The following is a 13368-nucleotide window of genomic DNA, read 5'->3' on the forward strand; positions in this document are numbered from 1 at the left end:
ACGCACCTGGCAGTGTATATTGGTATCAGCGACCACGCAGTAAATGTACAGTTTAAATAGTCTTTTAATGATGGCAAGTACATATTAGGTTAAGTAGTACTACATAAACCAGAGTGTCCTGAATTTCCACCCACGGCCATTTATTAGTTGCACTTAATGTAATATTCCTTTTCAATCAGCCCAAAACACAACAGAAGAGAAACAATCCCCCATCACCACTTACTGTTGTCAGCTGACTAACACCACAGCTATTGGCTTAGAGAGGGTGGAGCTTTTTGCAGTACACCCAAATAAAAAAAAATAAAAAAATCTTAAATTACACCATTTTGACCATAAAACTACAACAAATGTATTGGTTGTAAGCACTTAGTTTAGCACTACCTGTATTTTAAGGGAAAACACAAACAAGGACCGTATAAGCAACTCTCTGGGACTTTGGAATGCAGAATTGAAAACTTTTTTCAAGATTTGTTTTTCTCTTACAGGATGTTAATGGTGTGTAGCAAGCATCTACAGTTTTTTACATTGAAAGATGTATTTTACAAAAGAAACATACACAAATATATAACCTTACAGACACACCGTAAAGGGATGCCATTTTTTTTGACCAGAATTGAAAATTCCTATTAAAATTGTCCACATAATCAAAGTTATCAGGACGTGTGTTATCCATGAGTGAACTTCAAATGGTTTGTTGTTAGACATGAAAAAAAAGAAATACCCAACACACCCTCATTGGAGAAGCCTGAAATCAGTCATCAACAGCTTTCACTAAATTAGTGATGATAGACTAAATGTTTGAGTACTCAAGTGTAATACTTTCATACGGCTATTTTAGATCTCAGGTCACAAGGCACCAATCTGATTTATGTTACTACAAAGTCTGGTGAGACTGCATTTAACACTTATGGCCTGTGTGCTGTTTATACACTTACAACAGGACTATCTTAAACAGTCTGATGACACTTATGTTTGGTCTAGTAAATAACTGTCTATGGACTTGTACATACACTATGTAGGCATGGGTATGAATATGCATAAGCATAATGTCTTATTATTCATGTAAATGCTTCTTCAGATGCATTTACATGAATAGCTTTACAAGCAGCAACGTACATCACTGAGCACTTAGTCTTTATGGAATCCTCACCGACAACTCTTTCTCTGATAAGATTACATTACATGTCATTTTACATGGGTTAAATAAACTAACATCATATTCCTCTGAAAACAGTTACAGGATGAAGTTTCATCAAATCCTCCCAGAAAAAACAAAAACAAAAGAATTTTATTAGAATGGCCACACCATTGTCACTGTGTGTGATGGATTATGTTTGTTGGGGGTCAACACTGGGAGTAAATCCACAGAAAGATGCATAGCCTGCCAAGGTCTCATGGAATCACATATGCACTTACACTATGCATGATTCACCCTTTCCAGTGCAACAAAGAAACTTTTCTTGTCATCCAAACAGTGCCAGCCAATAGGTCCAATCTCACAATCTGCGCAGATCAGATACTTAATTCTCCCCACATCCTTCGTGAAGCCCACATTCTCAAAAGTGTACATGTCGTCCACGAACCAATGGGCAGTCAGAGTGTCCCCATCCACCGAGCCGTCTGTGGAGCTGAGGCCACTCTTTTTCCGCATGGAGGGTAGGAACAGCTAGTGGGAGAAAAACATTTTTTGATGACAACATTTTATACTGGGAGATTTTTCCAAGTCACAATGTTTCTGTAATGTTTATATGCCTAAATGCAGAATCATTCAGACTAATTTCAAACCAATATTGACAATATAACCATTGAATTCAGCATAAAGCATGTACCAGGCTGGTGCCTTTGCACTGTTGCTCTTGTATGTTGTATGTGTGTTACAGGGACATATGAAGCCATTTACTTTACTAAATGATTTACAAAAAAAAATTTAAATTGAAGTTTTAAATGATAGCATAGGTATAGATAAGCTAAGCTAAGCTTGCTGATTACAGAGCATGTGAACAACAAGTGTCCGGGGCGGCAGAGAGAGCTTCAAGGTGGCTGTGGAGCAGGATGGACAAGCTGTGGTGTAATGTTACTTGGACATAGGCCAGGAATTGATCCCTGGTTGGGTCACCAGAGAGAGATGGTATGAAGTTGAAAGTGCCGAAACCCCTGATGACCCCTGCTACTATCACTGGTGATGTGTCCAAGTGCATTGCAAGATGTATGTAACAACATTATTTATATACTGTTGCTAGATTCAGCCCACATTATTATACAGATATAAGGAGATTATGTTTTAGCAAAATTCTCCCTGTGTGCACGCGTGGGTTTTCTCCAGGTTCTATGGCTTCCTCCCCAATGGGGGATTAGGTAAATTGGACACTCTAAATTGACCATAGGTGTGAGTGTGAGAGTGGGTGGTTGTTTGTCTGTGTATGTGGCCCTGTGATGGACAGGGTGTACCCTGCCTATTGCCCTATGTCAGCTGAGATTGGCACAGGAGGATAGATTAGTAGAGGGTGGATGGATGGCTGTTTTTGCCGGTATTTGTCTGATTGTGAGCAGCATAACTCACAAAGTTAAGAATGGCTTTTCCTAAAACTTTCTGCGGATGTAGGTCATGGCTTAAGAAAGAAATCATTAGATTTCAATGGTGATCTGGACCTTTTTTTTCACAACAGTGATTACTTTACCAAAATTGTCCTGTTGATAGTGTGACGGAATACAAATTCATTCCAGTCCAATTAATTGGCTGGTTCAGAAAGGGAGAATTCAGTAGGAGATGCATTACAACCCAGCTTGTGGAAAGTTTTTCCCACAGTCTGTATTAGTTAGAAAACATGCATATGTTGCCATTATGCCAGAGTAGTCAGGTTACAGTTTGGTATCTTCTTAGCTGAAAGTAATGAAGGAAGTCCAGAGAGGTGATGGACAATTTTCACTTCTTTCTTGGTATAACTGTCACTACTTTCACTCCCACCTGCCACAAAGCTGTTGTCTCCACTGTGCCGTGAATTGGATCTGAAGGAACTATTAATCTTTAAGTAGATATGATGCAGACACTGTGAACTTATCTCTGGTTGTAAGATATATCCTGTGTTTTGAAATGTTACTACTTTGTTTTAAAAGTTTAGTGATTCCAGCTGCCAAACAAGTGAAACGATTGTGTCTCTTATAGCGTACCTCTTTCTCTGCAAACACAGCCATCCCCGGGCACAGGACTTTAGACCCACAGCGCTGGCACAGCACAGACTTGCTGTTCTTACCGTCCACAGAAACCAGGTCGGACCGGTCCGTGCTGTCTTTGGACTGTGTGTTGTTGTCCATAATGAAACCTGACACACAGAAAACTAGTTGGACGATGATGACGATGATGATGCACAGCGGGACAGAATGAGAGTAAGCTACTGTAACTGGCTGCACAAAAATAACAAGTCTTCACAAGTCCCTAAAACCTTCATAGTGCAGAAGTAAACAAATAAACATTGACCTTATATTTTTAGCTTGAATTTCATTAAGTTTGTAGCTTGATAGACGCTATAAACACAAGCCCCGCCCCTTGCATTTACGCTTACACCAACGCTAAACCTGTGCTCTGCCGCTATACAAGAAATACATTTCACATAAATGTGTTACATTTACAGATTTGGAAAATGTACAAAGGACATACCTACAGGCTGGAGTAGAACAAGCGCTGAAAACGGGAATAAAATCGTAAGACTGAGAGGTTTGCTAAGGCTATCCTATCATAACAGCCGCTCCTGAAAGATACCAGCCGCTAATTGTTGTCGTTCGGAAACACATACCGCTGCACTTAGTTCCTGCTTCACTCTATACGACTGTAACTATATTGTCTTTATCGGATGTATTAAATAATTGGATTGTCACTCCCAGTGCAATGCTCTGCACACAGCATTTTATACAGACATTTTTATTTCTAATGCACAATTTATTCAAAATTTCAAAAACAATGTTTTTATTTTAACAATGTTTTATGAAAACTACTCACAAAGGAAATTATTAGTCTATAAGACAGAAGAAGTTTTCCTCTGACATAAGAGCAGACGTAATGTATGAGAATGATTATTTTATTCACAATTTTGCACTGTATAAAGCAATCATTTGCAGAGGATTTAGGACTAAGATTAAATCAGCACAATTTTCTATCACTTTAATAGAACTTATTTTATGAATTTCTTTATTGAGACAAAGATTGAATACACATGAATGTTAAATGATTGTGAATTCTGATTTATACTCCTGACATTTTAGTACATACATGTTGCATTACCTTCTCTTGCGATCAACATCAGATGTGAACTCATCTCACACTTATTTTTTTTTGCCACTAATCTCCAACCATCAGCTTATTCTATTAAAGTTGGACATTATTTACATTAAATTTGACTGTTAAAATACACACGACATAACCAGACACTATCTTTGTACATGTGGAAAAAAATTTATTACAATAATTTTCCAAGATTACCATTAATAAATATTCATGTTTACATTTCAGTGAAATGTATGATGTATCACTTTCTACACAGGACAAAACACAAAGTCAAGAATACACATTGTCTTAGTCTTTGTAATAAAGCTTGAATAAGTTGATCTAGAAAAAGGAGTCTCAAACAGCAGTTGATACAACCTATTAATGGAGTTGTAAGTTCAATAATGATTTGATTGTGTATTTATGGCAAGGAAAACATAAAAAATGTCAAACATCTGGAAAACCTTGAAGCTCCCTTGACAGTTAAGATAGGCCATTTTATTTAAAAACATTTCCATTGGCCTAAGGCACAGGAATACTAAAAGTTTATATCAATCATACATAACACATTTTAAACCCCATATAGTGATTTAAAGTTTAGAATTCCATGTTATACACCAAGGTGCATTGAATATTTACACCTCTCATTGCATCTGTAATCTAGCACAAAAGGAAAAAATACATTACCTTGCAAAAAAATTAGACCAATCCAGATCTATACATTGTGCGTAGCCCAGGAAAAATTACCCTCGAAATGAATTAATGAGTGTGTTTTCTGACTGACAAAATTATGGTAGGTGTGTTTTTTCACCCCAGCATTTTAATCTAATCTGAGCTGAGCTCATACATTTCCCCACAGAAGCTACAAGCCTTTACAGCCTTTCAGTGCCATTTCAAAATCACTTGAGACTATTGCTGATCAAAGCAGGAATTCCAGTATAAAAGTCAAACAAGGAAATATCCAGCCCACTGATTTATTCAGGTAAAAATCTGATTAACACTACATCCCTCATTAGACACACCTGTATGCCCCAATTAGTGGATTTAAGCTCCATGTTTCTTTTGTAATGACATTTACTATTATGTTTCATTGGGATTTTGAGGAACTTTTACTATGGCGTGAGCCTGGTCTCACAGGTTTAAATGAAAGGTTGTACTGTTTTTGTTGATACGGATATCTGGTGACATCCTTACACAGTGTATGTGTGTATTTATTGACTCTCCTCAAATATACAAACAGAGGTGTGTTTAGGCCTGAATCACCTACATGGTCCTGGACTCCTATTTCCGTCAGATGGTCCTCTAATCTGCATGTGAACTGGGAGGAATAAAAAGGAATGGTTTATAACACGTGCTCCCTGCTACAGCACAAAAACTCTTTAAAATAATTGTAACAGACAGGTGAAGCTGGGCTACTAGAGAGTTTCTAAAAGGTGAACAGAAACATTACAGTAATAATTGATTTGGTAAAAGTCCCATTTTGACTTCGCTTGAAAACGCAGACTTGAAGCTTCATAAATTTAAAAGACGCTCTGCCCGTTTAAGATTCCCTCCATAGTTCATTGGCTAGTTAATGCTACTTTATTGGAGCAAAAAGGAGCCAAATTAGACAGACCACCAAAACCCAAAGAGGATATTTGCAAATCAGACATACAGAAGGAGCAATATTAGGGACTATACTCAATTCCAGCAGCACGTGTAAGTGTTGGGGGGTGTGTGTGTGTATTGGCGCTTTTCCACTAAATAATCCCGGCACCGGTCGCCTCGGCATGGCACGGCACGACTTTACACAGTTCAGTTTGTTTTCCATTACTATAGTACCTTCTCAACGTGGGCGGAGTCATCACTGCACAGCAGCATAAAACTGCAGTGACTTACACTCAACACTCACAAACTAGTGACTTGAAAAGCAGTTTTTTACTGAATGTACTGAATCATTAGAATCAGTTAATTAAAAAGATTTGTTCACAGAATCGTACTTCCTGCATGACTGGAGCAGACTCCGTCTGACACGATCACACAGGTGTTCGCCGCTCACAATCACAGGCTTTCAGTGGTGCTGTCGCTAAATACACCAGACTCCTTTGTTAAATATTGAGGATTTTAGACATTTCTTTGTAAAATGACGGAGATTAACGCAAGTTCTCAAGAGTTTTTAATAGATCTATAGTTCGACATTGTTAGGTTTGATTGTTGTGTCGGACGTCTTGCTAATGCCTCTTCCAGTGACGACACTCTGACCAATCAGTGGCCAGCAGATACTACGCATTGTATCGGCTCAGCTTGCTTGGAACAGGTACTAAAAAAAAATGTACCAGGTCCAGGTACTATCACTAATGGAAAAGCAAAGAAAACGTGCCGAGTGACACCATGCTGGGAATGTATAGTGGAAAAATGCTGTGTGTGTGTGTGTGTTTGTGTTGCTTATGGGGCTATAAAGAAAAGCATGAGTAAGTCACAGTCAGGATCTCAGAGCAGAGTGTCATCTGTGCATCCTCCCTCGAGGCCATAGCGAAACTCCTGCAGATTGGAAACGCCGTAGAAATGAATGAACGCTGCTGCCACGACCAGGACATGAAAAATCTGATGAGAATGGAACTAAAGGGAGGAAGAGAAATATATGTGCATTATTAGTCAGAGACATAATATCTCTCTTGCACCCCTCATAAAAAACAGAGATCTAGATTCTTGTAGTTTGAACCACTGAAGTCAAGAGACGCATCGAAATGATCATGAAGCCGTCATCAGTTTTATCATGTTATCATAGACATGTCAACATGTCTGTAGTATCAATCGTGAGGGTGAGGCTTTTACATTGTGAGCTTTATCAAAAAGCAGTGTTCTTTTCCACTAGAAATATCTGTCTTCTGTATTTGTAGTAAAAATGTATTCCTATGTAACCCATAGCTCAATTATTGTATGTCAAAGTGCAGTTTTGTGCACAACCTCAAAAGCTTCCCTCTCAACATTTTCCAAGGTTTCACCTCCTCAGCAACTGAGGCCTTGGTTGCTATACTGATTTCTTATTCACAATACTAACTCTGTTACTTTACTAATCTGATAAGTTTCAGTCACAAGGACAACCACAGCCTGTAATCACATCGTCATGCCTTCATTGGTCATGCATGTACTATTATATACTATTTGAGCCAATAGGTTGAGCTGCCCAATGTTTTTTATACATCAAAGGAAGGAGTTTCTTATTAGTGCTGGATTTTCTAAATCCAATTTTTAATTTTGGAGAAAAACACTGCATATCCTGAACCAACCAATCTATTAAGTATTATGTAAACACAATGAAAACTTACCAAGATGTCACACTTTCCAGGGAAATAGCGTTCAGGGATCCTTGCTGCATACAGACCAGCACCAGTGATATACATGGCACCCATCAGGTAGAACCAGCCCATCTGGCCGACTGTGGTGGCCTTAACAAAACCCTCCTCGATGGTGAAGTGCATGGTGGGGACAATGCCGCTTAATCCTAGTCCCATGAACACCCCTGCAAGAAGTGTGGATGTTAAATTTTACAGCACAGTAAAAGATGATAATTTAGTCATTTACAACTACAACATGTTTTAAAAATAAAATAAATCAAAGAGTAAGAGTAGAAATGATAAAGCCAGTACCTGCTCGTGTAGGTCTGTGACGAGGTGTAGAGAAACGGTCCCACTGGGCCACTATGATGGCAGCAATGCCAAGGACACAGACAATGGTGAGGTAGATAAGTCGTGGCTGTGGGGAACAGTAGAATGAGTAGTACAGCCAGGGCACGAACGAGCCCATGATCAGGAGGGCAATGCCCGAGTAGTCAAGTCTGAGGAAAGAGAGTGAAGAATCAGAATCACGACAGCTGCTCAGTGTTTGACATTACCTTTTCTACATTTCCATTTATGTACTTTTTGGAGTCTCTCGATTTTACACTTACCCTTTATGTAGAACAAAGTGGTATACAATTATTTTAGTGCTATTCAGATTATTTTTTTCTTTATTCAAACCATTTGTGTTGAAATGATAGACCTGCTGGCCTTGATTATTTCTCACTGCACTATACATCAGTTTCCTGTGCTCTCCGGGAGTGTGCCCTGACTTGAACAGGACTACTGCGAGAGGATGCACCTACAGTATATTTCCAGCTTCCACGTTTGAAACCTGGGCCACAAATGTGGGTATGCCTTTGCGATTACCAAAGTAACACATGCAGCTAGGTTGTTTATGTCTCAACACACAAATCTGGCATTATTATTTCCAAAGATCAGTGCACACAGTCCGCCTGAAAGATCTAATTTTTAATAAAAAAATAAAATACAACTTGCCTGCAGTCCGAATACAACCTGAGTAAACACTTTTTATGCACAGATCACTATAAATCCTTTTACAAAAAACCTTCCTTTGCACACATACTGAAACAAAAACAGCACAGCTGTTGTGAATTGCACTGGCAGGCTCGGTGGCAACAATTCCAGGTTTAGTTCTTGCTCAAGTTAACAGAATTAAACCCACAGACAGGAGAGACCAACACCAACACTGATTAAATGACAACTATGCTCTTTTGTCCAGATTTGCCTGTAGTACTTTCACAGAAAACCTTGAAGGGAATGATTCCTGGATACAGGCTGTAGGCATTTCACAGTCAACAGGCAGTTTGGTACTTTAAACTTCAGTATGACAAACTGTTATAGCATAGCATTTTAGCTTTGGCTGAACAATGAACTGTTTTGCCAACTTTTTGTATTAGTTTATCTCCTGTTAGTCGCAATAAACTCTAGGCAGCAAGCTGCATGCACAGTATCATAATACATATTAATCAGTGAAATTAAAATCCCATCTATAACAAGAGAGTGTGACACTTACATATTACCGTTAATTAATGGTCCGTTGTGTGATATTTTGGAGATTTTACAGACAAACATTCAATTTTCTACCTATAACAATCAGTCTATAATCACTCTTAATTTAATTTTATTTGTTTTTTGTTGGCTATGAAAAACTTTGGGCGAGGGCCTTGCTTTACAGAGGGCGCCATTTTGTGCTGCCATATTTCTACTATAGCCCAAATCAGCTGGAGCGTGCATTTTGTATTTTGAAGCAGATTATTCTGAAAACTAAGCAGCACATCATCCTTTCTGATATGCAAAAGTCCCCAGTTCATTACAACCTGCAATCTCACCATCAGATGTCACTAACCTCTTACACACTGGACATTTAAAAACAGTTTGACAGTATGAGGACTTACTTGGAGAAGGTGCGAGACACTTTCTCGGAGTGGCAGTAGACGGTATGAAAGAGCCAGGAGAAGCTGAGACAGAGCACAGCTCCCAGGAAGAACATTCCAAACACCACTTTCTCTTGCAGTGGGGCCATAAAATACATGTTGGGCCTCAACATGGTTAATGTGCCCAGACAAATGAATAGGATCAGCCCTAAGGAAGAAAACAAGTTTTACAGACAGCCAACAAGATAACAGACCATCCAGAGTTTACACGCACAGAATGTTTTTATAACATTTCTTGTTGTAGATTACACAATATGATGGAGGATGCAATAGGGCATTGTTTTATTCTTACCTAACAGGTGAGTCCAGATATTTCCTGTTTCAGTGTGAATTCTGAAGATGCTTCCAAAGCAGGCCCTGAAGGATGGCATAGGGGGTCGATGTCCATGCAAGAGGTAATCGTTGTCCTTAAGCCACTCAGGCAGGACATGAAAAGGGATGACCCTCCAACGTCCCTCCCAAACCTAAAAAGTTAAAAAAATAGTATTTACTAGGAGAAACCCACATACACAATTACTGTGCATTTAAAAACGTACAAATTAAATTGTATTGCTTGTATTTTCTGTTATGTGCCCTTTATCTGTCTCAGACTGCAGTGATCAGAGAGGATAGAACATATGACGTATTTCTACCGGCTGTACTCGCCTCGGCACGGCACAGCATGGTTTAAGTAGTGTTTCTACTAGCATACCAGGTACTATTTCTAGTACCTGCTCCAGGCAAGGTTGCAAAAGCTTGCCGAGTAGGTACTATGCGATGATTGGTCATACTGCTGGCCACTGACTGGCCGGAGTGCCGTCACAGGAAGAGACGTCTCACACAGAAATCAAGCCGAACAGTGTCGAACTGTGGATCAGTTAAAACCACTTAACAATCCTAAAAATGTGGGTTAATCTCCAACAACTACCAGGGGTCTGGTGTAAAGTCACTACTCACTCGCGTGTGTGTCGTGTATAAAACAAAGTCACCGCAGTTTCACGCAGCCTACTATGTTGAGTAGGTACTTTTTTTGTAGTGAAGATGCTACCGAAACCATGCCGTGCCGAGGCGAGGCAAGTAGAGCCAGTGGAAATACGCCAATACACAATAACCACTAAACAGGTTTTTGAGGAGTATTGTAGTGTATATGAAAGACTCTCAACATAACTTAAATGTAATTTACTGGTGAACTAAATGTTTGGGATAATTTATTTAACAGAGAACGTTTTCGTGCCATCATTGTCCCTGTATTAAGATATTTCTATGTCTCTTTGTCATGTGGCAATATCTATGTATTTTAAAATGTGTTTTTTCCCCATCAGGTGAGTCTTTTATTTTTCAGATGTTATTAAAGATGTCAGTTAACACTCTTTGTCACCTGACATTAGTCTGCCATGGTGATTAGGGAGTGCCTTATATAATACAAACCCTGCATCTGATGTGGAACAGGATTAACTCAAATATGACTCATTCCAAGTACACACCAGTCAGTTGTTGTTGGTGCAACTCTATGTCCATTAAATTCCAAACCACAGAATTGTACAACAGTGCACTGACGAGCTGAGCAGAGTGTTGGGTTTCTGCTCATTTAACATGGCTACTGCAATATTCATGCCAGTTGAACATAAGACTGTGGGACATCGTCATACAATCTCTATTACTTCTCCCTATGCATTATACAGTTAGTTTCTAATAATATATGATAGTTCTGCAGTACAAAGCCATCATTCCAAGTAATGCAATTTCAGGTTGGGAACACAAGACTAGAGAACCTCGAAAGAGTTAAATCTCAGGTCACTGTGTCAGAATAAATATATGATGGCGATTTTAGCAAAGTAAAACTTGGATTAATGATGTGATCTTAATTATTACCTCTTCACATTCAACATTTACACTATTAGAAGACATTGGTACCTTGTGTACAAACTCCTCCATCTTCTCCATGGCATGGTGAGCCTGAAGTGGTAAGGTCAAGACCTCTCCCACCTCTTCATCATCATCTTCCTCATCAGCAAGCATTGCAGCTCCCTTCAAAGAAATACCACAAAAGAAAACTGAAGCTACTGAGCAAAACATTTGAACATTTTGTGAATCAGACAGGCAACCAGCATACCTCTGCATGGCCGCCTTTAGATGCTGCCCCTCCTTCCTCCAGCAGCGGCCCCAGCTCCATCAGCTCAACATCTGGGACATGGCAGTCCTCAGAGATCCGACAGTCTGCATCACTTGCAGACCCGTTTCGGCCTGACATAGGGAGACTGCCTGATAACCCACTCACAATCTCTGTATGCGACTTGAGACCGCACACTTCAGTTTCCTCCTGAGCAAGAATAACAGTAATATTGATTGGTCTGGTATTATTGACACAAAAAAATGTAATATGACACCAGCTCTCAGTTTGAATTAACAAAGTCTGAAATCCAGAAAACATACATACAGGACAATACAAACAGATGTGAATCTTAAAAATAAAAAAAGGCTGTAAAGAAACATGCATATGTAAAATAACTCAGTCAAGAGGTGAAAAACAAACATGCAGGTCAGACCGCTGCGATTTATATTAATATAACATTTTGGTGGTCACTGATGAATTTGTACAAATGAATGCAAGCTATTAGAGCACTGTCAGAGCTAGGATTGGGATTGTTTGTTTTTAGACTTAAAGGTTAACAACAGCAAAATAAGTTATTAATCTTGAAATGGTAAATATTTTTTTGTTAGTGAGAACACGAACATGTCGATCTATGAAATTACAGAATGCAACAGACACTAGAGGATTATTTATTACTTTGCAACTAATAAGATTAATACAACCAGTTAAATAATTTACCTTACAGGTTTACCTGTAATTTACTATAGGTTGATTAATTGATAAATCATGATAAACCATTGGTAATAACCTTTTGGTTGCCAGATCCTCCTCAAACACAACAAGGGAATACTTGATAGCCAATTATTATTGAAATAAGCAGTAACAAATGTTGATTGGCAACCTAAGAAAGGGAAATAGGCCATCAACAACATTTTTGGCTGTTTAATAACCAGTCAATGTTTCAGTTATTAATGTTGTGCATATATTTTAGTCCAGGTGAAATGCGCCTCTTTCCCACTTTTCCCATTTCAGCATATAGGATTTGCCATAACAGATGCTGCACCTTTAATCTAAATGTAGATATCTACTACATTATCCCTATCCATAACACTTTGAAGATATGGCAAACTGAAATTACAGCTATTCATAATTCAGTTGCGTGAATGGATAAAGTGACATCATTTTGTCCCGAGAAAATGGAAGATTAATTGGCTTCAGTCAATGTCAATGTATACATATCTAGAATGCTCGTTCTGACTAGGAAAATGCAATTGTGGATAAATGTAAAACATATCCACACTAATACATGTTAAAATGGAGTGCCATAATGAAAGGACCCAAAGCTGAGGATGACAAAACAAACAAAACCAGATTAACAGCGACACTTGACGTAAATAACCGCAGAAAACTGATGATATCAGAAAAGATTCGACAAACGTCAAACAGTGAGCTGAATTCATTACATTAAACAGACAACAAATACACAGAATACACGGTGAGTCAGCTGGGCACGGGTCGCTCTTATTTAAGAGCAAGCTAACATTACCTCTTAGCTAGCGCTGTGCAGCCGACGCTGTTCTGTCAATCTAACCTAAACTGACACCAATTTCAGTTCGACGGCAGCAAACTGCAACAACCGTTTTACACTCTAATCTACTCACACGGACTGTGACCATTTCGTTTAAAAGGACACGAGTTACCTGACAAGGTAGTCTTCCAACCAGGAAGGTAAATTATTTATCTACGTACAAAAGACAATCACTT

The 13368-nt window shown here is 38.8% G+C and overlaps 2 protein-coding genes across 4 annotated transcripts; both read right to left on the reverse strand.

Annotated features, from left to right (window-relative positions):
* Positions 1–46: 46 nt before the first annotated feature.
* On the reverse strand, positions 47–3767 carry rabif (RAB interacting factor). Of its 2 annotated transcripts, none has more exons than XM_044023069.1 (3): positions 3660–3767; positions 3169–3320; positions 47–1666 (listed from the first exon to the last, which is right to left on the reverse strand). In XM_044023069.1, the coding sequence occupies exons 2-3, from the start codon at positions 3310–3312 to the stop codon at positions 1418–1420; spliced, it is 393 nt and encodes a 130-aa protein (XP_043879004.1). In that variant the 5' UTR covers positions 3313–3320; positions 3660–3767; the 3' UTR covers positions 47–1417. The 2 variants fall into 2 exon arrangements, with proteins under 2 accessions (XP_043879004.1, XP_043879003.1); XM_044023068.1 differs by having other exon boundaries at positions 3656–3767.
* Positions 3768–4057: 290 nt separating this feature from the next.
* Positions 4058–13368, reverse strand: adipor1a (adiponectin receptor 1a). 2 transcript variants are annotated; one of them, XM_044024565.1, is made up of 8 exons: positions 13305–13368; positions 11626–11832; positions 11427–11540; positions 9826–9997; positions 9495–9681; positions 7888–8075; positions 7567–7760; positions 4058–6856 (listed from the first exon to the last, which is right to left on the reverse strand). In XM_044024565.1, exons 2-8 carry the CDS (start codon positions 11761–11763, stop codon positions 6728–6730), a joined length of 1122 nt encoding a protein of 373 aa, XP_043880500.1. In that variant the 5' UTR covers positions 11764–11832; positions 13305–13368; the 3' UTR covers positions 4058–6727. The 2 variants fall into 2 exon arrangements, with proteins under 2 accessions (XP_043880500.1, XP_043880501.1); XM_044024566.1 differs by having other exon boundaries at positions 13151–13348.

Source organism: Solea senegalensis, linkage group LG4, assembly GCF_019176455.1.
Source record: "Solea senegalensis isolate Sse05_10M linkage group LG4, IFAPA_SoseM_1, whole genome shotgun sequence".
Classification (NCBI taxonomy): domain Eukaryota; kingdom Metazoa; phylum Chordata; class Actinopteri; order Pleuronectiformes; family Soleidae; genus Solea; species Solea senegalensis.

What these genes read in the sequence shown, in the direction of transcription:
- rabif (XM_044023069.1), bottom strand. Translation starts at nt 3,312, where the DNA reads ATGGACAACAACACACAGTCCAAAGACAGCACGGACCGGTCCGACCTG. An exon ending in CTGTGTTTGCAGAGAAAGAG is followed by an intron (nt 1,667 to 3,168) that starts GTACGCTATAAG and finishes TTCTCCCACTAG; the next exon opens with CTGTTCCTACCCTCCATGCG.
- adipor1a (XM_044024565.1), bottom strand. Translation starts at nt 11,763, where the DNA reads ATGTCAGGCCGAAACGGGTCTGCAAGTGATGCAGACTGTCGGATCTCT. An exon ending in TCACAGACCTACACGAGCAG is followed by an intron (nt 7,761 to 7,887) that starts GTACTGGCTTTA and finishes CACTTCTTGCAG; the next exon opens with GGGTGTTCATGGGACTAGGA. An exon ending in CTGGAAAGTGTGACATCTTG is followed by an intron (nt 6,857 to 7,566) that starts GTAAGTTTTCAT and finishes TCCTCCCTTTAG; the next exon opens with TTCCATTCTCATCAGATTTT.